At 34.4% G+C, this 25,833-nt stretch overlaps 2 protein-coding genes across 5 annotated transcripts in view; both read right to left on the reverse strand.

The window, feature by feature from the left end:
- The window catches only part of LOC143250989 (uncharacterized), a 131,997-nt gene extending 126,544 nt beyond the window's left edge, over positions 1 to 5,453 (reverse strand). The window contains exons 1-2 of one of the 4 annotated variants that reach the window (XM_076502254.1): positions 5,017 to 5,453; positions 2,394 to 2,497 (exon numbers count right to left, since the gene is read on the reverse strand). Coding sequence is in view for 2 of the 4 variants with exons in the window: in XM_076502253.1 (XP_076358368.1) it covers positions 1,780 to 1,804 (25 nt within the window). In the remaining 2 variants the exon portion in view is untranslated. Of the gene's footprint in view, positions 1 to 1,607; positions 1,649 to 1,779; positions 2,022 to 2,393; positions 2,498 to 5,016 lie in introns of those variants that run through there. The other 3 variants (XM_076502253.1, XM_076502251.1, XM_076502255.1) reach the window with 3 other exon arrangements.
- A 4,235-nt stretch (positions 5,454 to 9,688) lies between these two features.
- Positions 9,689 to 25,613, reverse strand: LOC143250992 (carboxypeptidase B-like). The gene is made up of 11 exons (XM_076502258.1): positions 25,459 to 25,613; positions 23,595 to 23,670; positions 19,517 to 19,653; positions 18,975 to 19,071; positions 17,753 to 17,854; positions 16,934 to 17,038; positions 16,570 to 16,680; positions 16,272 to 16,368; positions 15,287 to 15,489; positions 12,531 to 12,615; positions 9,689 to 10,036 (listed from the first exon to the last, which is right to left on the reverse strand). The coding sequence occupies exons 1-11, from the start codon at positions 25,551 to 25,553 to the stop codon at positions 9,861 to 9,863; spliced, it is 1,284 nt and encodes a 427-aa protein (XP_076358373.1). The 5' UTR covers positions 25,554 to 25,613; the 3' UTR covers positions 9,689 to 9,860.
- Between the last annotated feature and the right edge of the window lie 220 nt (positions 25,614 to 25,833).

Consider the following 25,833-nt stretch of genomic DNA (forward strand, 5'->3'; position numbering starts at 1 on the left):
CGCGTATGAGAGAAAATAAGAAGTTATTATCACACTGGATCTTTATTTCCAGTGGAGTGCCTCAGGGGTCACTGTTTGTTACTTTGGTGGTTTTTTGTCATTTTATATTTATGACAATAATAAGAGCTTCATCACCAAATTTTCTGATGAAAATTTGTATTTATATGCTGCTATTATAGCAATACCAAATAAGTAATAACAATAACCAAATACACAGATAATAACTGGGAATACTTCTGCAACTAAAATTACTTTGTCAAAACTTTATGGAATTTCTTTATAGAAATGATATATATAGAATTAATTATTACTTTTCCATATTACACAGAGAAATGCTCACAGCCTTGTGAAATTTTTTAGATCTTTTGATTTCCTATTCTAAGGCTAAATACTATAGCAACTGATGGAAGAAAGGTAAGTACAGTTAAAAACACTTTTCAACAATTTCATTTAGAGAAAACAATGAAATATTATATGAAATTCTGTCCAAAAATAAAATAAAAAAGTGCTATCAGAAAGCTACATATTTATAACAAATACCACAGTATTATATTTTTACTTTAGAGATATTAAAATGAGTATAAAATGTATTTTTAATAGTGTAATTAAAAAAATAAATTTATATGTACTACTTGTGTTCAGATAAAGCTTAGAATGCAACATTTACGACCAGCCATTGAAAATCTTTATTAATCATTGTATTTGTTAACTTTATATATCCTTGCAACTTATATATTTAGACTATTTATACAAAAATAAATCAATAAATACCAGCTAATAATAAAAAACCACATCATATACCGATAAAATGGTTATCTTTTTATAACACTGTTCAACTATGTGCAAATACCTGGGATATTCTTTAACTTAAATGTACTGTGTATTTAAGGCTAATAATACTGTGATAAAAACTTGCAAGTTCAATTAGATCTTTGAGAAATTATACTATATATATGTGTGTGTATATATATATCTCTTTATAATGTCAAGAATATATATAAATTTATTAGCGCTAATTATATTTAAAATTTAGGTCCAAAGGCTAGAAAGTAGTATCACTTAAGTAATACTAACAGTTAATTTGCCTACTGTACAAACAACTATTAGAATTACCCAGTTACATCAGTATTCGTAAGTATTAGTGTTACTGAAATACTAACATATGCACAACGAACACTGGTCTTTCATTTCAGTCTTCAGTGTATCTAGTCTCAGTAACGGCAGCTCCAATTTGTGCAAATTTAATGCAAATTGTAAATGTGATTTTTACTGTTACCAATATTAAACATTAATGGAGATGCTAAATATTTGGCCTAACCTTTCATATGCATGCTTCGTTCGTGATTAAACTCATTAAGACTAGAACCAAGGATTTTGCTAGCACTTAAACGGTTTAAATTACTTTATTATTTATAGTTTGTGATTAATTTTACCTTAAATTCTTAAGACAAATATACGAGCGCAATTACACACAACTTCCAAAATTATACAACAACATTGGATGACAGTCTTTATAAATGTTAACACTATTCTTACATGATATATAAAATGACATTGAACAACTAATAATTAATTCACACTTAAAACTACGGTCTAGACCAGCCTACTTCAACAAGTATTTGTGTGGAAGGAGATACCAAACAAGTGGCACGCAGTCCCGGTACAGTTCTAGCTCCCACCACGTCACCATACAATAAAACTAACCCTAATGTCAGAAACGAATTTGAAACGAGGCGTTACCCTGTATAATAATAATAATAATAAAAAAACGTGGCTTACCGAATAAACCAAGACAAAATAGCATCTCGAGCAAACTCTCGACTCCTCAAGAGATTTGTTGTTTTGCTCGAGAACGCGAAAAGCCTTGGTTCACTCATGAACGCGATATATTGTTTTCATCTACCCGAACATTTTCTCACATCCACAGATTGTCCATCGCCATAGTTCCCATTTGCGTAAACACTGTGCGCAGACGAACATTTCAGCTGTCTAGTCTGTGTCTGGAATCACCAGGCTCAGACTGTGTTCTAAAACAAACATCAAAATCCTGGGCGTCTAATTATCTCTTGCAATCTTTCTCGTTTGAAGCAGACGATAGAAAGACAGTAAACGCGAGAACCCGTAGCCTGAAGCATTATTTAATATGGTTGTTTTTGTTTTAAATGTTTCAAAGTGTAATATTTCTCACAAAAATGAGCTGATAAAGGTTTCGGTCATTGAAAAACTATTAATTCATCACAATTTACTTCATAAAAGTCGTAAAAACGTATGTTTTATTATTGCGTGTTACCTGGCATCAGCTGTAACTTTAATATTTTTTTTTTTTTTTAGAATATCAGCACGACAATAAGTTGTTTTTTTAAATGAATAAATAAATTACGTGAAATACTCACTTTCAGCCCCTCGCTAGTAGAGCGGTATGTCTCCGGATTTACAACGCTAAAATCAGCGGTTCGATTCCCCTCGGTGGGCTGAGCAGATAGCCTTTGCGGCTTCGCTAAAAGAAAAACACACAATGCTCACTTTTAAAATGTAGAAATCAATTGTTGAGATAAAGTCTGGGGAACACTAATCTCGTGAAATACAATAATTATCTTTAAATACATTCGTATACACGAATGAGTAACTCAGGTTAATTAAGAACTTGTATATCTATTCATAACAAAGGCTATTAATGGTATTTCGTCTTGTTATTATTCTACAGACAAAATATAGCATATATATATATATGCACACACACATTAAAAAAACTAGCTGTTTATTACAAATGTTTAATGCCCCGAGTGCCACAGAGATATGTTTATTGACTTACACCAGTAGAAACTGGGTTTCGATACCCGCGGCGGGCAGAGCACACATGGCCCATTGTGTAGCATTGGTTTGATTTGAATTTCGCGCAAAGCTACAAAATGGCTACCTGCGCTAGCCATTCCTAATTTAGCAGTGTAAGACTAGAAACAAGGCAGCTAGTCATTACCATCCACCGCCAACTCTTGGGCTATTCTTTTACCAACGAATAGTAGGATTGACCGTCACATTATAACAAACCCACGGCTGAAAGGGCAAGCATGTTTGGGGCAATGGGGATTCGAATCCGCAACCCTAAGATTACGAGTCGAGTGCATTAACCACCTGGCCATGCCGATCCGTGTGTGTAGCATTGGGCTTAACATTTAACAACAAAAAAAGTTTTAAAGAAACGTAGCATTGATCTCAAAATTGATTTTGTTGGTGCTATATTTTATAGGTAGATTGAAAAACTTAACTAAATTCACGGCGAATCACGTGCAGAATATATAAACTGGCTTTGAAATTATATTTCAAAGTCGTACAAACACGTGATATCACTTCCATATATACAAAACAGTTGATAGAAAAGGGAATATAAAACTTTCTACGACGCCCCATCGTTCCTGGTTGTTATCATGCTATTTTTAAATATTTTTTTAGATGTTGCATGAGTTTCCCAATTAAAACTGATTATGAACGTAATAAGTTTGAACGTGTTTAAAATATTAACAATAAATGGGAAAAAAAGGGAAAGAAATATTAAACGTTTGTATTCGCATAACTTTTGAAGCACGAGACATTACGTTTATCTTTTGAAGTGCCCCCCAGTGGCTCAGCGGTATGTCTGCGGATTTACAACGCTAAAAACCGGGTTTCGATATCCGTGGTGGGCAGAGCACAGATAGCTCATTGTGTAGCTTTGTGCTTAGTTCAAAACAACAATCTTTTGAAGCACGAGACATTATGTTTATCTTTTAAAGCACGAGACATTACGTTTATCGACACAATTACCTTCGCTCTGCGCGGGGTGTACATATATCTGGTGATGAGCGAGTTTTCACGCACGTATCTGAAAACCTGATACACACTGTAGATATATACGTACACGAACATTTTACACAAGATGGGACGAAATCAGCATGGTACAATCGTCTTCAGACTTGGTTTGGATACGAATTCTGGATCACTTTGTAGCATTTTTTAGAGTAGGAAAATGGGCATTTTCGCGGTTTTCAGTTAGTAATTCTGAAAGTGTGATCGGAATCCTACCAGATTTCATCACGCTACAAAAAAATGATCCAGATCCTTGATCATTCTAGAGCTGAGAAGGATTTTTGAGTTTCGAAGGTGAAATATTATGTTATCTAATATAAACACATACTGTATAATATCGAAAAGGTTTGTTTGTTTTTTAATTTTGCGTGAAGCTACACGAGGGCTATCTGCACTAGCCGTCCCTAATTTAGTAGTGTAAGTCTAGAGGGAAGGCAGCTAGTCATCAATCAACACCCACCGTCAACTCTTGGGCTACTCTTTTACCAATGAATAGTAGGATTGATTGGTACATTATAACGCCTCTATGGCTGAAAGGGCGAGCATGTTTGGTGTGACAGGGATTCGAACCCGCGACCCTCAGATAACGAGTCGAGTGCCTTAACCACCTGGCCATGCGAGGCCTATCGAAACGGAGAGGCACGGTGAGGGGATGCCGTCTCTCTGATTGCTTTTGTAGAATTGAAGTCTCATTTTAGATTAAAAATACAAATAAGTTTAACATAATAGCTGGAAATAAAACAAAGCAGGGTGGCCTTGTTTATTACATAGTCGTTAGTAATACCAGCAAAATAATTTGGAAATAACTTTTTAGTACAGTACTGTCTTAATTTTTTACAGGTTTTTCCGAGTGTTTGTGATGGATAAAAAGCATACGAAACGATGGCTTATATTAACGCAAGCTGAGGTACCCGCCTTCTGACCGAGTTATAAACTTATAAAAATATGTATGGGTTGTTGCTATGATAAATAACACAAAAGTACAGCATTGCACACAATTTTTTTATGATATAACATATTACTTCAGTGTTCACCAAAGGTTTCGTATAAGTGTTAAGAACGCAATACGTCTATACTCAAAACATTACGTGGTCAGGGTGACTTTGTAGGAAGAGGTAGCGACAAAAGTCATAGCGGTAGGGACACTTTCTCTTACCATCTTTTAACACTCACCTCTCAATGTTCTCCTATATTCGCTGCAGAAGTGTTTTCATGGCAGAAGTTCAAAGGTCATGGGTCAAAGCAGGAAGTAGATATAACTTAAAACGCGACTCTTCATATCATCCATATGGTGGCTGCAGGAATAAAAACTTCAACTGAGTTGATTGTATAACTACAATAGCGACGGCCACTTTTTCATTGCATTCCCCTTTCAGGACAAACAGATAGTCACATATATTGTTGTGGTTTATATATAAAAATATTATCACGATGTAACGTCCCAGTTTTCATAAACAGACTGTGATGTCTTTACGCCACTTGTGTCATTAATCATTATTTTGCACACCAACACACGAGAATAAATAGTCATGGTGTGTGTGCTTTCTTATAGCAAAGCCACACAAGGTTATCTGCTGAGTCCACCGAGAGAAATCGAACCCTTAATTTTAGTGTTGTAAATTCGTAGACTTGAAGCTGTACTCGCGGGGAACAAATAGTCAAAGTCTGTATGCCAGCCTAAAACACTAACTCCAAAGTATCTCGCATCTTTTATCAACCACTATAAACATAAAAAAAAAAACACAAAAAACTGACACTTTTGTGTTTAAACCAATGAACGATTTTGCTGTAATCTTACAAGCAGAAATATATGATAGAAGAACATGTGCTTTAAGCAACTCATGTATTCTCAGTTGGCAAACGCATCAGTCACAGACAAGTTGCGCCTCCGTAACAAGACATCACCTATTAAAAAAACAACAACAACCTAACTAGAAGTTTATCAGAGCAACTGACAATTGCGTGTATGTATGTTAGATAGATATCAGGCTCGTTAAAGAAATTACTTTTCGTTAATTCAAAAAAGACTTAAATAAATGCAGGATGCTACTGGAATAGTTTATGCAAATAACTCGAACAATCTAAACGTCATTTATAATAATAACTAGAATTTTTTTTTACAGCAAATTTATAGAGTAGTTCAACCATTGCCCATCGCAGTTGGAACTTTTTAACTTCAATGCAGTAAAGTGTTTGAAGTATCGTAAATAATGTGTAGGCCCCAGTGTGCCAATACTGTTCTTCCCGTAACTTCACTGAGACAGATTCACGAGATCATTATTGCAATCAACAACCAACCGAAAGTACCTCAGCGGAAAGTCTCAAAAATTTGCGACGCTAAAAACTGGATTTGGAACGATGAGAATGGGTGGTTACAGCACAGATATAACATTCTGTAGATTTGTGCTTATAAACACTCAGGAAATTCAACTATGTTCAAATTAGTAATGTCGAGAAAATCCACTTGTAGAGAAAAATATATATGTAAAAACGGCTCGTTTGGGTTGAGAAAATATTTTACGTAGAGGAGCGAACAACGTTTCGTTCTTTCCTGCTAATATTTGTATATATATTTCTTCGGTGACTTAAGTGTCTTCGTTCTGCTACGGGTCAATGAATATGATCAAACACCTGACAAGAGGGGTAACCAACCCTTAATAACCCATAATAAATTGTTTGTATTTTCATCTTTACCCTTATTGATCAGTGTGTACTATCTTAAGACTTAGCCAGAGGTCAACTTTATTTTGATATTACATATTAATAACAGTCTTCAAGAATCTCTTCAGTTTTAGGACAACTGTGCAGACAGACAAATTAATATACAAGATACGATCTAGTTGCTATGGTGTCGGGTACGTTGAATCCTAATTTTGTCATCCACTCTTGCAAGATTGCAAATGAGCAATACCAACGGTTGTGCTGCCATCTAGTGGCTAATGTAGTTGTCAGAATGAATATTTATTCCTTTTATTTGAGTGTAAGTGTGTATGTTTTTTTTTTTCTTAAATCAAAGGCACATTGGGCTGCTTGCTGTGACCACCGAAGAGAATCGGACCCCTGATTTTAATTTTTTTGAATCCGAAGACTTGCCGCTTTCGTACCTGGACACCTTATTTGATAATCCCAGTAACAAATAAATCCCGTTGTAAGTGTGATGTAAAGCTTCTAAACTTGTTTCGAACCAGAAATGTTCTGAACTCAACTTTCAAGCTAGCAATAAGTTAGGTTTGTTAGTCGTTAAATGCAAGTAGGTAAACCTTCTGGGAAACATGAATAAATAAATATTCTTAATACAAGATGCGGTATTATAATGATTCAAAAATTCAAAAAAAAAATCCAGTGATTTATTTATTTTTCTTTCTTTTTACAAACTTCTTACATTTTTGTTACTAATCAAAGAGAAATACATATTATAATTCCAAGTCATTATTATCTCATTAAACATATATGCCTATAAATACTTAGTAAAATAACTTATTCTCAATTAATCTGGCCTGGAATAGCCAGGTGGTTAGAGGACTAGATTCGTAATCTGAGGGTCTCGAGTTCAAATCCCCGTCACATCAAACATGTTCGCCCTTTCAGCCGTGGGAGTGTTATAATGTTACGGTCATCCCCACTATTCATTGGTAAAAGAGTAGCTCAAGAGTTACCGGTGGGTGGTGATGACTAGCTGCCTTCCATCTAGTCTTACACTGCTAAATTAGGGACGGCTAGCGCAGATAGCCCTCGTGTAACTTTGCGCGAAGTTTAAAAACAAACAAACCTTTATAGAGGTTTTCACGATTATTAAAATTGAAAATTAATGTTTGTGGTGTTTTATTTTTATCTCACTTGATAAAATAAAACGGTAGTTTTATAGCAGAACGAAAATAGAAACCCAAACTACTATAGTCTTTCCTGCTTGCATAATTATCATTTATACGTAAGCTTTGCATGCCTATTACTCATCTTCAGAAATAAGAATGATAAAATTTTGTCTTTAACTCTTGTAATCTGAATATTATGCACCTATAGGACATCCCTTTAGCATAAGCGTCTCACCGGTAATCCTAAAAATCGGGATTTAATACCGAGGTATATAGACCTCAGATAGCTCATTGTGTATTTTTGTGCTAAATGACAAAACATACAAAACCTGTAGAGCAGGCTTTCGTTCACCAACATTGTCTACTTTTGATCCAAGAGCCACGTAATATTTTTCAGAAAATTCCAAAATCTTCAGAGCCTCTAATCTTTGTCTAACAGTAAAAATTGAAATATTTTTGTTCATACACAAACGGAAATAGGAGAGTACAATGTTCACACTTTTTACGAGATCTGATTGCCAAAAATGTACAATTTGTTTTCAAATGCCTTTTGAAATAATCTGAATGTTGTCATAATTTTCAATGTCCAAAGACAAACGCAAGTGCAGTCGCGAATACTGACTGGACTGCGAGCTTACAAAGCGTGCACCTAGCAATCACGGCCAGTGAATCGTTACAGAAATTATGGTGTATACTAATCATAACGCTAACGGCATCAAACAATTAATTCAATATCCTCTACTTAGTTAAATGAGTTATTTACTTCATTTTAGCTTTAAGTAGATCTTTATTCTCGACAGCATGTCACATCAGTAGCGAAGGAGAAAGAACACTAATAAATGAAAAATAACCCCTTACCCTTCAGGCGGTCACTTTTGTTCAGTGAGATTATTTATCTTAGCTTAATTCAGAACAAGTGTATCGTTTGGTGTCTCTGATCCTTCCGGCTTTCTTATACTTTGTTATTTTTTCTATTTCCATATAGTCTAGTGGATAATGTGTACAATGTTAACAATATCCTCATATGCATATAACTTCCCTATATGAGTTGCTTCATCTTTAAAAGTGTAATTAAACAATAAATATTACATCGTAAGTGTCTTGGATTGATGTCATACGAAAATGTATGAAATACATCAAAGCAGATTCAACTTAAAAGACAAGTCAAGATTTAGTTCAAATGGTAAGTGACATATGATAAACACGGTAAAATAAAGTAACTTGGCATTATTGCATATTATTTTATTGAAATGTCACAGGACTGAAGTTACACTGAATTTGGCATCTAATTTACCAAAGAATTGGCACTGAATTGTACTGAACAAAACGTGAGGTGGTAGAGTAGGTGCTGAGATAAAAACAAATTAAATTTTATAGTTCACGAATAAGTTTATGAAATGCGAACACTGCCAAGTTGTTTCGTTTCATGATATGCACGAGGTGTCATTTTTTATTTGAACTAAGGGTGAATTTTGACTTTTTTTTTCTTCCCTGAAGCGGTTTTGAGTTGGCGTTTATTTTAAAATTACGAAGGTGACTCTTGGGATTACTTGTTTACATTCCTTCTTTTTTTTAATTCAGAGAAATAGATCTGTGTGTTTTGAATTTCCGCAAAGCTACTCGAGGGCTATCTGCGCTAGCCGTCCCTAATTTAGCAGTGTAAGACAAGAGGGAAAGCAGCTAGTCATCATCACCCACCGCCAACTCTTGGGCTACTCTTTCACAAACGAATAGTGGGATTGATCGTGATATTATAACGCTTCCACGGCTGAAAGGTCGAGCATGTTTGGTGCGACGGGGATTCGAACCCGCGACTCTCGGATTATGAGTCGAACGCCTTAACACACTTGGCCATGCCGGGCCCAAAGACGTAGAACATTCTAGAAAGATTAAATTACATATTAATATTTCTTAATGGTTAATTGTTTCTTGTTTTTGTTTTTAAATTAATCAGTAACAAGCAACATCTCAAAATGATTCTGTGCATACTTTGATTATTTCTACATATAAAACAGGAAAAAAAAAAGCAATTATTTTCGAAGGACTCCTTTTATTTTCATTTCATATAATATGTAACATCCACATCCACATAAAAATACATATACATGTGTAAAATCTAATGCTACTGTTGTTAAATCTTGAGTTCGATTAGAAAAGGTAAAATTTGAAACGCCGACTCCCATGTCTATACTTAACATTCGAAATCTATATTTCTTTAATACTGGCTTGGATACCAGCCCATGTTTCTTCAGCTGTTGGAATTATCTGTTCTTTAGGGAGAAGGAAGCCATAACGTCCAGTATCTCGAAGTTCCAATGCAAATCCAACTTTCACTCCTGCTTTGTCATAAGTCCAATCGAGAGAGGAGCCCGCAGCCTTATCTGAAGATAACCGATTAACAGTTAAAATAGTTTTAATGTAAACGTTTATAAGACCAGTAGATGGATTCACTACAATTTAAAGCTAATTATAGTCGAGGTATAAAATTTTTTGTTTGTAGAAATAGAACTGGATATTTTATACGACTTGGAACAACGTGTTGGACTGTAGACCAACGGCTGATTAATCATACCAAAATATTTTAGTATTCGTAGCATTATTTGTCTGATATCATAACATTGAAAATGTTTTATGCGTCAGTTTACGAGTTTGATTAATACGCCTTATTTCGCAATTCCTTTTTTAGAAATTGTGATCGTGTTCCAGACATTGTACTTTCCCTGGCAATTAGACCTCTTCAGGGAGTAATCACGTCAGTATTGTTCCATTTCTTTAAAACCACGAACGTCTTCTGTAGAAAAGGGGACATAACACGTACGTTGTCAAACTTCTGTAATTCTAAGTCATTTCGTGCCCTCAAGTGGTACAACGGTATATCTGCGAACTTACAACGCTAGAAATTAGACTTCGATACTCGTGGTGAGCAGAGCACAGATAGTCCATTGTGTATCTTTGTGCTTAATGCATACACAACAAACAAACAATTTGTTCCTTTCATAACTTTCCCCGTGAAAACAGCTGTTGAGTTTGAGGCGTCATTCAAAGATAATGAGCGTCTGTAAATTATTATCTTCTTAATAATATACTAAGAAATACATCTAACTCTATTACAAAGGCTTTTTGAGGAAGGTTCCTTAAGATGTGTTTTTAACTTTGTTATTGCTTATACGCGAGTTTTTTTGGTTTTTTTCCAGTCCATAAGAACGTTTACTTACAACTCCATCTTCAAAATGCCCTTGGCTCTAAATTATTTAACAATTTTTAAAGGACTACACACCTCAAGTCATCAATCAAATTTTGAGAGTATTCTGCAAACCTGGTCAATGCAGTTTGTTTTCAAAGCGAGACAAATATCTCTCTATCTGTCATATGATCGTATAGTTCTAGAACCATCCCGCTATTTGAAAATAAACTTACATGCAATTCCCTAATTTGATGATGACCTACTCTTATGATACAAAAATTAAATGAGAAATTTATACATAGAACAGCAAATGAGGCAGATTTCAGTTTTGGTAACTGAGTTACGGATTATTAGTCAAGAATTATTGAAACATATTTTGGCTAGCTAAAACAATATTTTATATGTAAAACCATCAGTAGAACAACTCAATAAAGACCCATTTAATCTAAAATGTTTCTTCTGCAGTAATTTCATAAACAACACACGTCAAGGTCTTAAAATATAATACTTATATATTTTTCTATTTTGAAAATTGCTGCAACTGCATTGAAACCCATGTATCTCATATATGAGAAACTAGATAAAGCACCAGTCCTCTGAGCGGAAGTTATATGTTTGTTCTTGTTTTGAATTTCTCGCAAAGCTACTCGAGGGCTATCTGCGCTAGCCGTTCCTAATTTAGCAGTGTAAGACTAGAGGGAAGGCAGCTAGTCATCACCACCCATCGCCAACTCTTGAGATACTCTTTAACCAACGAATAGTGGGATTGATCGTAAATTTATAACGCCCCTATGGCTAAATGGGCGAACATGTTTGGTGTGACGAGGATTCGAACCTATGACCCTCAGATTACGAGTCGAGTGCCTTATTCACCTAGCCATGCCAGGCTGGAAGTTATATGAATTCATGATTAATGAAAGGTTATCTTCGGACATGAAAAGTTGTTTCCCTTATGTGTAATCTCAAAAAAAAAAGGAAAGAACTCTCATAAGAGTATTAGTGTATCTCTGTATGGACCTTACAAACCTTCATGCCAAATTTGGTGAAGAGCTATCCAAAAGAGATGAGATATCATGGTAATAAACCCAAAATGCCCATAAAACCACAAAAACGCAAAATGCAAAACTGAAATTTTGTATAAACCCCCGTATGGACTTCCATACCAATTCTGGTGAAGATCCATCCACATCCTGCGAAATAGTTACATGGACATACAACAAACAGTCTGTTATATTTATAAAGATAAAGATGATATTAACATAAACTATACACATAAGCATAAACATAAACTATCAGAGCATTGGAACAGCTCACCATGAGAAGAGAGGCAACGTGTTTTGTCACTGAGGTCCGATTTTAATAGGACTTGTGGCTATCTCTTAAGATAAATCAGAACCTGGATTCTGTTACTAGCGCTTACCACCAACCTTTTTTACGTATTTGATAGAACAAACAGTCACTCTTTTTGTTTCAAGTTTAATAAGATATAGGGACTTATACCTTGTGTTCTTCAAACAACATGTTTGCTTGTTTTATTGTATTCAAATATGTTCTTTGTTTGGCATTGATCCATTTTTAGAACATGATAATTCATTTTAAAGGGAAAAAAAGGTGAGCAATGGTTATCTTGAAAAATCAACCTAACAACAAACTATACAAGTTCAATTAAGGTTAAACAACTGAATACTCACATATAATTGTTGCAATTGGCCCATACTTGTAAGAAGTTCTGTGAACGCTGTATATAGCGTCGACTCCAGCTTTTGATATCCGCATCTGTTAAAATTTAAATATTACTTAACGTCGACTTCTACGAAATATTTTGCCTCAAACATATTAATTATTTTCAAAATAACAAAATTAAACAATAAGCAGTTCTCAACACAATTGTGTGATATTCCTTTATGTTCTAAGAACTGTTTTGTCAATATTTTCATCACTATTTGTTGCCCCCATCGGTGGCTCAGCGGCAAGTGGATGGATAATAACGATAAAAGTTGTGTTTCCATACCCATAGGTCCCCCACTGGTACAGCGGTAAGTCTACGAATTTACAACACTGAAATCAAAGGTTCGATTCCCCTCGATGGACTCATCAGATAGTTCGATGTGTCTTCTTTGCTATAAGAAAACACACACACAGAGCACAGACAGCCTGTTGTGTACTTTGTGCTTAACAATGAAATAATAAAATACTACGATTTTGCCATAAAATAAACGAATAACAACTTAGTCATATATAGTCATACATAAATATAATGTTCATATGTAATATAGTCATTCGGTTTTATTTTATTTTTCAACAATTTAAATTCTTTAGTGGTTTAAATCTGTGAAGGAAACAAGTAGATAAGTCTAAATCTTTGTAAGCCTATCATCTTCTCTCTTTTTTTATCCAGATTAATGAAATAAGTGAAATTCAGCTCATATTACGTTATTTGGTTATTTTGGTTTGAAGTCCACTTTACGCATTGCTCGTTAATAAGAAAAATGTTTTCTGATAGCCATGAACATTAAATGTTTCATTCCAAGTGTTTCACGAGACACAAATAATATTTTCGAAAGTATTTATCATATACCTTTAATAGATACTAAGCCTATTGGTCGTCGTCCCTAATTTTTGAACTGCCAGAGAAAAGGCGGCTGGTGAGCAGCATCCTATCACCTTTCATCCGTGATAAGAGTTTGATAGTTACTCTTATAACGCACCCACAGCTTAAGGTGCGAGAAATACTTTAAAACATCCCACGAGTTTGAACCAGGTTTGCAAGCTTCGAAAACTAAATATATGTATAGTATGGTCAATAGCTGCGACATCTCGGCCCACAGGAAGGCCCTGAGTGTTTTTGTGTTTTCGTCAAGTACAAATTTTAGTTCATAGTTCTGTCATCTCTTCCCCGATTTGAGATCTAATTACAATTTGGGACTAATAACGTCATACTCATTTGATTGACGTATTTAACCACGCCCAAGTTCTGGTAGATTAGTTTACTCTAATCCTGCCTAAAATAATTTAAATTTGAGAGTTGGCTCGTACAGATTATGATAAATAATAAAATTTGAATCAGGTACACGCATGCCTCACTCTGGGGATTTCTGACGCACAAAAATATAGCTAATAAAAAAGAGAGAGTTTTTTTTTTTAATTTCGTGCAAAGCTACTCCAGGGTTATCTGCGCTAGCCATCCCTAATTTAGCAGTGTAAGACTAGAGGGAAGGCAGCTAGTCATCACCACCCACCGCCAACTCTTGGGCTACTCTTTTTACCAACGAATAGTGGGATTGACCGTAACATTATACTCCCCCACGGCTGGGAGGGCGAGCATGTTTAGCGTGACCGGGATTCGAACCCGCGACCCTCGTATTATGAGTCGAACGCCTTAACACACTTGGCCATGCCGAGCCGAAAAGAGAGACAGAAAGACGTCTCATGCATGAATTGAGTATAATCCTGCTTAAACGAATTTCAAATGCCGCAGCTACTGAGAATTTGTTTTATAATAGTTATGTACAAAATATAAATATTAAATGAGGATGTTTTTTTTTTTTTGGAATTTCGTGCAAAGTTGTGCAGGAGCTATCTGCACGAGCCGTCTTTAAGTTAGCAGCGATAGGTAAGAGAGAAGGCAGCGAGCCAACACCACCTGTCTTCAACTCTAACCTTTTATCCACGAATTTTGGAATTGACCATAACTTTTTAACGTCCCCACGGCTGAAATGTTAAATGTGACGGGGATTCGAAACCGCGACGCTCAGGTTGCGAACCGAGCGTTCTAAGTAAGAAGTTGAAGTGTAAATACAAAACATTTATAAACACAATTTTATTTACTCGTTCAGTTCTTGATTGAGTACTAGATTTAAATGGTAATAGATGTATCACTGTGTACAGACGTACATAAGTTATGAAATCATAACTGAAAGGGACATTGGAATATTATAATACACACTATTTTAAAAGTATTTTTGTAACTCTTACTATATTGAAGAAAAAGGTATTGAATGAAGGTTAATAATGGTCCTGGAAATCTAAAAACTAAAATAATTAGATTCAATTTTAATGCGTCCTTAGCACGTGCCATCAAAATTGTGAACACACATACACACATATATGTGTTGACCACCATAATAACAGGAACTATATTGTCTGTTTCAAAATATTACTTAATTATATGCTAATGAATTTGTCATTCAGTTTAAAAATAATTTCGCATCAGTTGTTTGAAATTAAATTATAACATAATTTATTTGATATTTTTTTCAATCGAATGGGAAGACATTTTCATATACAACTCTAACAAGCGAATCTACCGTGGAGTATATTTAGTTGCACTAGATTGGCTACGATTGATCAGCGGTTCATCTTGAGGACTTATAGCACTGATATTATGGTTCGATTCCGCAGTGAGCACAGTGCTGATAGCTTATCACAAACATACAGACAGACTTACTAGGTTATTGTAATCATGTGGTAAAGCAGAAGTGTAGCCATACGGGATCATCCATAATTGTGAAAAACTGTGGACTCCGAAATATGCTTTTATCCGACTTTTGACAGCCAATATGGCGTCGCGGATAGCCCGAGCTTCTGTTTCTGAGAATGGTGCGTCCCCGCAATAAATTTCACTGCAAGGGTCTCTACTAGTTCCAGCTCCTGTGAATACCATTGAAACAAATATGTAAAAAAAAAAAAAAACATGAAATTTTCGGTTTCGCCATATATAATTTTTTCATGAAATTATAAGTATAATAAACACAGACGTTTTTAGACATGCTGGAAAAGTGAAAGAAACTGCTCTTAAAGTTAATATATATTTCACAAACATCGTTATGTGTTCTTTAGCTGCACGTTCCCTTAACTTACAATCGTAAACTCAGTAAAAATTCTATACTGATAGAGCTTAGACGACTTCCCATCAGGCCTGCAACAACAGAATAAGTGCCAAACTTGTTTCATTACGTTGTAGCCATAAATAAGTAAGTTTGAATATACTATGTTTGCAGTTAGCATAATCACTATTAAATGTTACATTTTTCGAGATACTGGTAATAATGATTGAGTCGGGCCAATTACGAATAAATTTATACTAACTAGGTGATTAAATCTGACTCAAGTTTAGTCAGAACGATCAGAAATAAATCCGTTTTAACTGGGTAGTCAAATCTAATACTAACTGAATAAGGCCAATCAGAAATAAATCTATTTTTAATTGGGTATTTGAATCTAATACTAACTGAGTCAGGCCAGATTGAAACAATGATTTTAAACAGGCAATTTAATCTGTCGCTATCTGAGTTAGACCAATCAGGAATGAATATTTCTTAACTATGGAATCGAATCTGATTAATATTAGTAAAAACAAAATTCGTATGTTTTAGTTCGTGTTTGAGTTTCAGGTGTGAAACTCAGGCAAATATGGAAGATCGCAAACTAACCACAGAAATCAACGTCAAAATTTCGGTTTGGATCTGCACCCCTGCACCAAAACATGGAGTTTTTGCTCTTGGAACGCGTTTTACGCCACATCCGGTCCTGAAAGAAGAATTTACAATAATAAAAAGGAATCTGTTTTTGACTTTCAGCTACGAGAAGCGCCATTTTTATTTTACAAATACCTGTCACAATTAATTAATTTGAGTTACTCTGTTCGTTAGAATTAATAAGCTTATATTTTACAAGTAAAACTTAAAGTAACTCCGACTGTAATTGTTTGTATCCGTAACTATAACTTACGTTAGTCCAGGTATAGCTGTATCCATCAGGGTTAGCTGATGGAATTATCTGCCACTCATAGGTATCAACAAGCTCTTTGATTATCCTATCGGTTGAATACTTTGTAATAAGCTGAGGAAAAATTGTCAAAAAGAGTTATTTTAGACTATGTAGGAATAGTGTACAAAAACAAAATATTTATTAAAATATATTTTAAAAATACCAAGTATTATTATTATTTGATTTTTTCTAGCAAACTTTAGGCTTTTCTGTCGTTTTACTCAGTCTTATAATCGGTTAAAAAAAGTAATTTTTATTTTATTTCATAATTCTCAAAACATAATCTAAGATTTTTCAAGAACTGTTTTAAAATCGAACTCCTTACTTCGTTAATTATCCAAACACCAGTAGCCGTAGAAACCCACTCTCTGGAATGAATACCAAATTCCAAAAAGATCACTGGCTTGTTTGAGGAACTTCCACCTGAAATCTGTTTCAAAATATCTTAGTTTCGAAAACAAAATGAAAAAAAAACGGCTACAATGTAAGCAACTAACAATACAACTATATTATAATTTTTCAAAAACTACGTGATTCGCCTTCGCTCCCCGCTAGTACAGCAGTAAGTTTACGGATTTGCAACGCTAAAATCAGGGGTTCGATTCCCTTCGGTGGGCTCAGCAGATAGCCCGATGTGGCTTTGTTATAAGAAAACACGCACACACACACTAGCTAAATTAATTTCAAATTCAACCCCACCAACTTTTTGTTTATCATATAATTTGCATTAAAAAATATTATAACTGAAACACTTAGGTTATTAACTTAATTCTTTGTATCAACACGTTTTCTTGAGCCTTAATTAACATAAGTTTTCAAATATTTCTTGTCAATTACGGTCAATCCCACTATTCGTTGGTAAAAGAGTAGCCCAAGAGTTGGCGGTGGGTGATGATAACTAGCTGCCTTCCCTCTAGTGTTACACTGCTAAATTATGGACGGCTAGCACAGATAACCCTCGCGTAGCTTTGCGCGAAATTCAAAAACAAACAAACAATAGACAATTAAAATTTAAGTAACAATTTTAAAGTTACATTTTCATTAATAGTTTCAAGTAACTGTAATAGCTCGCGCTTCTATTTTGATTCTTTTAATTTACAGTCTTAGTATTTGAAATAAAACCGCTATGAAGATTGTAGCTCACCTTAATTCCCAAGATGGGTCGGTTTTCATAGGTATTTCCAATATTCATTGTTGTTGCTATATTTGAATTTGCTGATGCGATATTCTGTATGTAGGCATAGATCTAAAGAAAATTTTCAAGTCGAAGATTAACGTAATATATTTTAAGGAAGAAAAAACTATTTAGCCCATATAAAAATCAGGAACATATTCCGCTATTTATGTATTAAAATCTAATAGAAAAACACAGAAAAGCAGCAAATTGAGATTTTATATTGTTTTGTTTTTGAAAGGCCCGGCATGGCCATGTGGGTTAAAGCGTTCGACTCGTAATTTGAGGGTCGCGGATTCGAATCCCCGTCGCACCAAATATGCTCAACCTTTCAGCCGTGTAGGCATTATAATGTGACGGTCAATCCCACTATTCGTTGGTAAAAGAGGAGCCCAAGAGTTGGCGGTGGGTGGCGATGACTAGCTGCTTTCCATGTAGTTTTACACTGCTAAATTAGGGACGACTAGTGCAGATAGCCCTCGAGTAGCTTTGCACGAAATTAAAAAAAGCAAACAAACAAAAAGGTCCCCAGCAAGTACAGCGGTAAGTCTACGGATTTACAACGCTAAAATCAGGGGGTTCGATTCCCCTCTGTGGACTCAGCAGATAGTTCGACGTGGCTTTGCTATAAGAAAACACACACACACTCCTCACTAGAGAGTTAGAAGGCTAACCCTTTACTGCACTTGATAGAATACTCGCCTTGCATGTGAAAGTTTTCAGATTCGAATTCTAGCCGAGTAAAACATACAAATATCATATAACAAAAACAAAATTAACCACATTGGACTCCAAGTAGGTGGCTGCCAACAACTCTGAAGCCTTGTTTCTGAGGGTGAAAGAAAGTGGTAATCTAAGTTATTAAAAAGTACTGCACTAAAAAGCACTAGAGGGCTAGCCATTTTGCTCAGTGGATAAAGCACTAGAGGGCTAGCCATTTAGCTCAGTGGATAAAGCACTAAGAGTACGAGAGATCTCGAGTTCAAATAAAAGGTGAGATTTATAATGTGAGAAAAATGAACATGGCACGAATGTGAGAAAACAACATCGTGGAACAATGAAGTGTCCATGATTTGAATATTATCCTATAAACAACTTAAGCAGTTATCTATAATAGACCTGTGACACATTTATAATATATATATATATTTTTTCTCATTTAAGTTCATTTTTATAATAAAATTTTACTTACTTCTTCGAGTGTGTGGTAAATCCCGAAACTGAAGCTGGAAGCAGGCATTTCACTACTGTACTGTGGTTTGTTTTGCGCGTACTCCATTTGTACAACACTGATAAAATAATACACCATACCACATAATTTCAGCTCTGATAATATTGTTTTTGCCTATTTTAATTTTATTTACATCATATAAAAGAGCAAAATTTTCAGAGTAAGTAAATTCAAATTGTCAGCTAAACTTTGAAGGATATTTGTTGGAAATAAACATTTATATTTCGTGTTTGTTTGTTTTTTTAAATTTAAGAATGGACATATGGAATTATGTTCCCTAAAACACTAGAATCATAAAAGTTTTAGAACATTATAAATTGAAAAATTATCCATGGTTTAAGCATTTTTCTTACTAAAAGACTGAAATCATAAAAATGTTTAGAACATTTTAAATTAAAAACTGATCTTTCGTTTCAAAATTTTTCTTATTAAAAAGACTAAATATCATAAAGTGTTTAGAACATTTTTCATCACCATTTTTTTATGCTTCAAAATTTTCTGACCTTTGTAAGTCCTCATATACCACTGTAAACGGTAGGTTTGCATCCATTAGCTTAGATTCAACATTTTGAGCGACCCCTGGTGCCACACGAATCAACACTGGAACCCCAAGGTAGTATGGTTCATTCCACAAGTCCACCTGAGGTAAATAATTATACTTGATGTAAGATCTGTGAGATTTATCCATTTAAAGGAACATATTACCAAATGCCATCACAAGTTTATAAAACAACACGAAAAATCATTTTCTTGTACTATTTGAACTTACACTATTGAAAATGAAATGAAATAAAGTTTATAAATATTATTATGGAATTTAAAATTGTATTTTATGAAAGCAGCGTTAAATGTTTATAAAATGTATTACTTATGCAATGATAGGAAGTAGTCTTCATCCTACGCAAACAAATATAATAAACAGTATGCGCTTTGAAGAATTAATATTTCGTACAGTATTCTGTTTTCAAAAATCCGAGGAAATTTCCATTTTCTCATACTTAAAGAACTACTTTTCCTTCGTTGTAAGTATTCTGATTTGTGGAATAAAGAACTACTTTCCCTTCGTTGTAAGTATACTGATTTGTGGAATAAAGAACTACTTTCCCTTCGTTGTAAGTATTCTGATTTGTGGAATAAAGAACTACTTTCCCTTAGTTGTAAGTATTCTGATTTGTGGAATAAAGAACTACTTTCCCTTCGTTGTAAGTATTCTGATTTGTGGAATAAAGAACTACTTTCCCTTAGTTGTAAGTATTCTGATTTGTGGAATAAAGAACTACTTTCCCTTAGTTGTAAGTATTCTGATTTGTGGAATAAAGAACTACTTTCCCTTAGTTGTAAGTATTCTGATTTGTGGAATAAAGAACTACTTTTCCTTCGTTGTAAGTATTCTGATTTGTGGAATAATTCTGAATTGAAATCCACATACTAAAGACTTTTTTATGCAATTGTAAACCTGCTAAAATGGGACTGTAAAAATATCCCAAATATTCTAAGATGTAATCCTTACATTATAAAGTACAGTTATTTAGCAGTAAATGTAAGAAATTCTTTAACAATTTCTAAGTAAATAGTGTCAGGATTGTCATTAATTATTTGGTAAAATTAGTGATAGTTGTAGCAGTATTAGAGCAACAAATCCTCTAAAAAAACAACAACAATAAAGATTATAATATTGTATAGTTTTTAACTATTACTTTGAAACAAACAAAAATTAAATTGGTTTTAAGTGTCTTCATGATGTTTTGTTTAGTATCAAACGTGTCTTCAAATATTACCAACTGTATAGTAAGTAATCTTTACCTCACTCTCAATATTGTGATAAATGTTATTGACGTAAAAACAGACAACACACCAATAAGAATATTCAGTTATTGGTATTTCACATTCAATAACTGATAAACGTGAAAACGCATCACCTATTCTTTGGTAGGATAGGAGTCATCTTCAACTAAGACAGTTTCATTTTTCTAACAGGGTGATTGGCCTTTGAAACGGATTGTCTTCGGATGTTGTAAAAGCAGTAAATTTAAGTATTTAAGGAAAAGCTTGATAAATGTATGAATGATATCAGTTCGATTTAAGATTTCTTTGATATTTGAATTTAGTTTGGAGGATGAAACAGATAGACCAATACATTCCATATTGTCCCAAAATGTCATGTTATTTTCGCTGCCATCATAGCAAATTTTAAAATTAAAAAACTGATTACTTCAAGTAGTAAAAGAGTTTTCTGCTCTGGCTTCATGAAATTATCGATATGTAGTTATAATTATTATTTATTTTTCAAATGAATGTTAGAAAAGGAAACGTTATAACTAATAACTCCCAAACGGGTAATTAAATTATTTATTAATAAAATTCGGTTTTACTCGCAAAATGTTTATTTCTTAAAGACTTGGACATTAAATGTCATTTTAAATCTGATTTTACTTAGATGTTAGAAATGCCACTTAACATGCTTTTCTAGTACATCATGAATAACATTCTTCAAAGATAAGTTCATCAGATCAAACAAACTTGGCTCGGCATGGCCAGATGGTTAAGGCACTCGCCTCGTTATCTGAGGGTCGCGGGTTCGAATCCCCGTCACACCAAACATACTCGCCTTTCAGCCGTGGGGGCGTTATAATGTGACGATCAATCCCACTTTTCGTTGGTAAAAAATAGCCCAAGATTTGGCGGTGGACGGTGATGACCAGTTGCCTTCCCTCTAGTCTTACACTGCTAAATTAGGGATGGTTAGTGCAGATAGCCTTTTTGTATCTTTGACCGAAATTCAAACAAACTTAAAATACTTGAGTAAAAAAAAGACAACCAGTGCTGTCTTGAAGAATGCTTAATACTATAGTATTAAAGTACCTTTTTGTCTTTACAGAATAAAAGTTGCACCTTGACCATCATATATATATATAATAGCTAATTATCTATTCGTTTGTTTGTCTGTCACGCTCAGCATCTCCTGAATGGTTAATGATAGAATATATCGCCCCCCCCAGTAGCATAGCGATATGTCTATGGAATAGCACAGCAAGAAAAACGGGTTTCGATACCCGTTGTGGGCACAGTACAGATAGCCCATTGTGTAGCTTTGTGCTTTATTCCAAATAAACATAGAATATATATCAAACTACTTTTTTGAAGTTCATTACAGAAAAAACATTAATTTTTTTGCAATTTCTAAAATTTCATAACAACATCGACATCGATCCATCAGCTTTCATGCATGATGAACAGCCAACGGAAGAAAACTTATTAAGAACAAAATTATTTCAAAGATAGGAGCGTAAAGGAAAAGATACATATAGAGAAGAATGTGTTTGTGAATATATTTGTTGTTGTTCAGTTTATACATGTAATTTTTCTTGCGGGTATTATATACATCCATAACTTTATTGTACCATTTCGAATAAATTGATTTGAATTGGAAAAAAACTATATTCCCTTTGACACTTCTCATAGAAATGACAACTGTCAAAAAGTGTTCACTTATGTAGGGGTCTTTTCTTGCGCTCATTGAAATGACAAGGAACGGTGGCATCCAGCGGAAACAAAACACAACGGCTACTTGGCGAAGCTCAGCGCTCTGATATGGTGGATGCACTACTTGCATCGAAAGCCAAAGACTTTTGCCAACAGTGCATTACAGTCGGTTTATTTTTCATAAAAGCAAATGCAGTGCAATTTTCTTTAATGAAGAAACACACGGAATGATAAGAGACAGTTGTAAGCGTCCCACTAGACATTCATACTGCATATGCTCTTTGATCGAAGGGTTTAATACACATTTTATATTTATTCATCACTGTTTTAAGAAAAATTACCATCGAATTGTTTCGACTGGCGTCTTATAGCTGTTTATAAATGTCAGGGTTAATTCTATTAATAAAAAATACGCTGAAAACACTGGTATTCAACAGCAAGGGCCTGGGATTTTAAAACTTCGGATCGTAAAATTTCAGCCAAAGAAATAAAAATATATTAATCGTTGAGAAAAATCTTCAAACAACATCGAATACTTATCATTAAAATATATACATATAATTATTACAACTATGAATAATATAAATATTGGGCAAGGTGGTTTGATGTCCTATGTAGTTCGCTGTTTTTCAAAAACTTTATTTGAAAAAACTGTGTAACCGAATGATGTACAAAATCTGTTAGCAATGAATGAATGACTTTGGATTATTGTTTTTAAAATTAAGATCATATAGTAGGAAGACATGGTCAGTTAGCTTGTTGTTTTTCATCTAGGGATGAAGCGTTTGTTTCTTTGTTTTGAATTTCGCGCAAAGCTACTCGAGGGCTATCTGCGCTAGCCGTCCCTACTTTAGCAGTGTAAGACGAGAGGGAAAGCAGATAGCCATCACCACCCACTGTCAACTCTTGGGCTACTCTTTTATTATCAACGAATAGTGGGATTCACCGTCATATTATAACGCCCCCACGGCTGAAAGAGCGAGCATGTGTGGTGTGACGGGAATTCGAAACCGCGACCCTCAGATTACGGATATAGCAAGAATAATTAATTATTCAAATACACTGAAACTTTTAAATTTAGTTGAATCCTTTTATTACCTGGTATTCTTGTCGTAGATTAAGGATAACCGTCGTCTGGTCTTTCTCTTCAGGCACCACTCTGATCACTTTGTATCTGTCAGAAGATCAGAAATAAATTATTTAATACTACAATATATATATATATATTGAAGAATTATTTTCAGACAACTTAACAAAGATTGCTTACACACACATACATAAAAGATATGTATATATATTACACTATGTAACAAAAATGTTATTCATGGATAGTATGTGCTATTTCTTAATTGCTTATGTTGTAAAGGTACAAAAATGGCCATTATTCCCTTCAAACTTTGCATTTTTGACCTGGATAATGAAATTTAAAAATTAACCTATTTTCTATGTAAAAACGGGAAAATTTGCACATTTTCATTGACATAAGGTCTGAATACAACAACATATGAATCAAGATTTGCATACATTTATACTAAAGTTATACAAAAATGTTTAGAAGTGAGTAGTTTTTCGAGATTTGCGACTGTAATGTAAATCACTTTCACGTATCAGCCCCTAAATATAGTCTCCCATCACGTTTTCGTTATACGATCCCACGTCACAAAAGCAAAGTTTGAAGAGAAAAATAGGTCTTTTCCATTTAATTTAGGTATAAGCAATTGGGAAATAACACTTTCTGCCCAGGAACAAGAAAAGTAAAAATTTTGTTACATTGTGTAATTTGTTACGGTAAGATTAGAATGTATGCGAGATAAGACATAAAGGAAATCTGCAGATAAACTGCACAATGAAATAAGAGCATATAAAACAACATGGGAATGAAACAGGCAGACAAATTGTAAAGCTAAGATAAGCATCTGGGGAAAGGTTTATCATCCAAATGAATGGTGGAATAGTAAAGATAAGCAGTTCGAAACGGTAAATAAAGTTACACGATTAAACCGAAACACTTGTTACTCTGTTGAAGTCTGTTCGTGAAAAATGCAGTTAAATGTATTTATTTTCTACTTACTATATGTATTATCTTTAGGTCTATTAAAATAATAACTGTAATTTCATTAGATATGTCTTAATCGAAACGTACATAATTTTCTCTCGGAGATAGTGTAGTTCTCTCTAATTTTGAATGATATATTGGAGGGTTTGTTTGTTTTTTAATTTCGCACAAAGCTACTCGAGGGCTATCTGTTCTAGCCGTCTCTAATTTAGCAGTGTAAGACTAGAGGGAAGGCAGCTAGTCATCATCACCTACCGCCAACTCTTGGGCTATCCTTTTACCAATGAATAGTGGGATTGACCGTCACATTATAACGCCCCCACGGCTGAAAGGGCGAGCATGTTTAGTGCGACCTGGATTCGAACCCGCGACCCTCAGATTACGAGTCAAACGCCTTAACCCACCTGGCAATGCTGGGCCATATTAGAGGGAAAACAAATAGTTACTAACGAACAGGATTTTTTAAAAAACTATTTTTGTTTGATTGAATAACTGTATTTGATGATTATTATCGTAAGGCATCCATGGCCTTAAAATGTAGAGCGCTTTGTGAGACAATTGGTCGCAAACCAAGAATCTTCAGATTCCTAGTCCGAGCACAGTCTGCACTTTCGGGATATGGGTGCGGTACAAGCTTGTCTGTCAAGTCTTGCTATTCTATCACTTGAAAGTTTGCCCTTCCACTAGTCCATTAGTTCAGAATTATGGACGGATGTACACAGCAGCAAGCAGGTAGCCCTATATGAAGGTAGTTTTGCATGAGAACTGTAAAACAAACAAACCCCCAGTAGTTCAGCGGTAAGTACGAGGAATCATGTTGTTAAGATTTGAGCTTCGATATCTGTACTGAGTACAGTACAGATAAATAATTATGTAGCTTTGCGCTAAACAAAAAATAGTTCTTACCCTGTGTAGTCTACTCTGCCATCTGGTGGCAAAGCTACTGTAACAACTAAGATGGCACATAGTAGCGACCAACCTGAGAGTGCAAACATTCTCATACCATGCAATTGATCCGAGTTTCCGGAGGAGACGGATATTTATTCTATTTGATAACAATGAAGTTGGAACAGATGTGTTACTCTCACCTGCTCGGTCCAACATGTTACTTTTATATTATCATCCTATTTATGTATAATCGTAAATAGTAGATACGTAATGAAAAAAAAGGAATTCCTAGCCACAGTGATCCACCTGTATCATCGTATTTTTATGATTGTAAAGTACAATTTATTAAATGCTGTAATATTAAACACAACCCTGTTGGATTTTGCGTGCTTT

Source organism: Tachypleus tridentatus, chromosome 5 (assembly GCF_004210375.1).
Source record: "Tachypleus tridentatus isolate NWPU-2018 chromosome 5, ASM421037v1, whole genome shotgun sequence".
Taxonomy (NCBI): domain Eukaryota; kingdom Metazoa; phylum Arthropoda; class Merostomata; order Xiphosura; family Limulidae; genus Tachypleus; species Tachypleus tridentatus.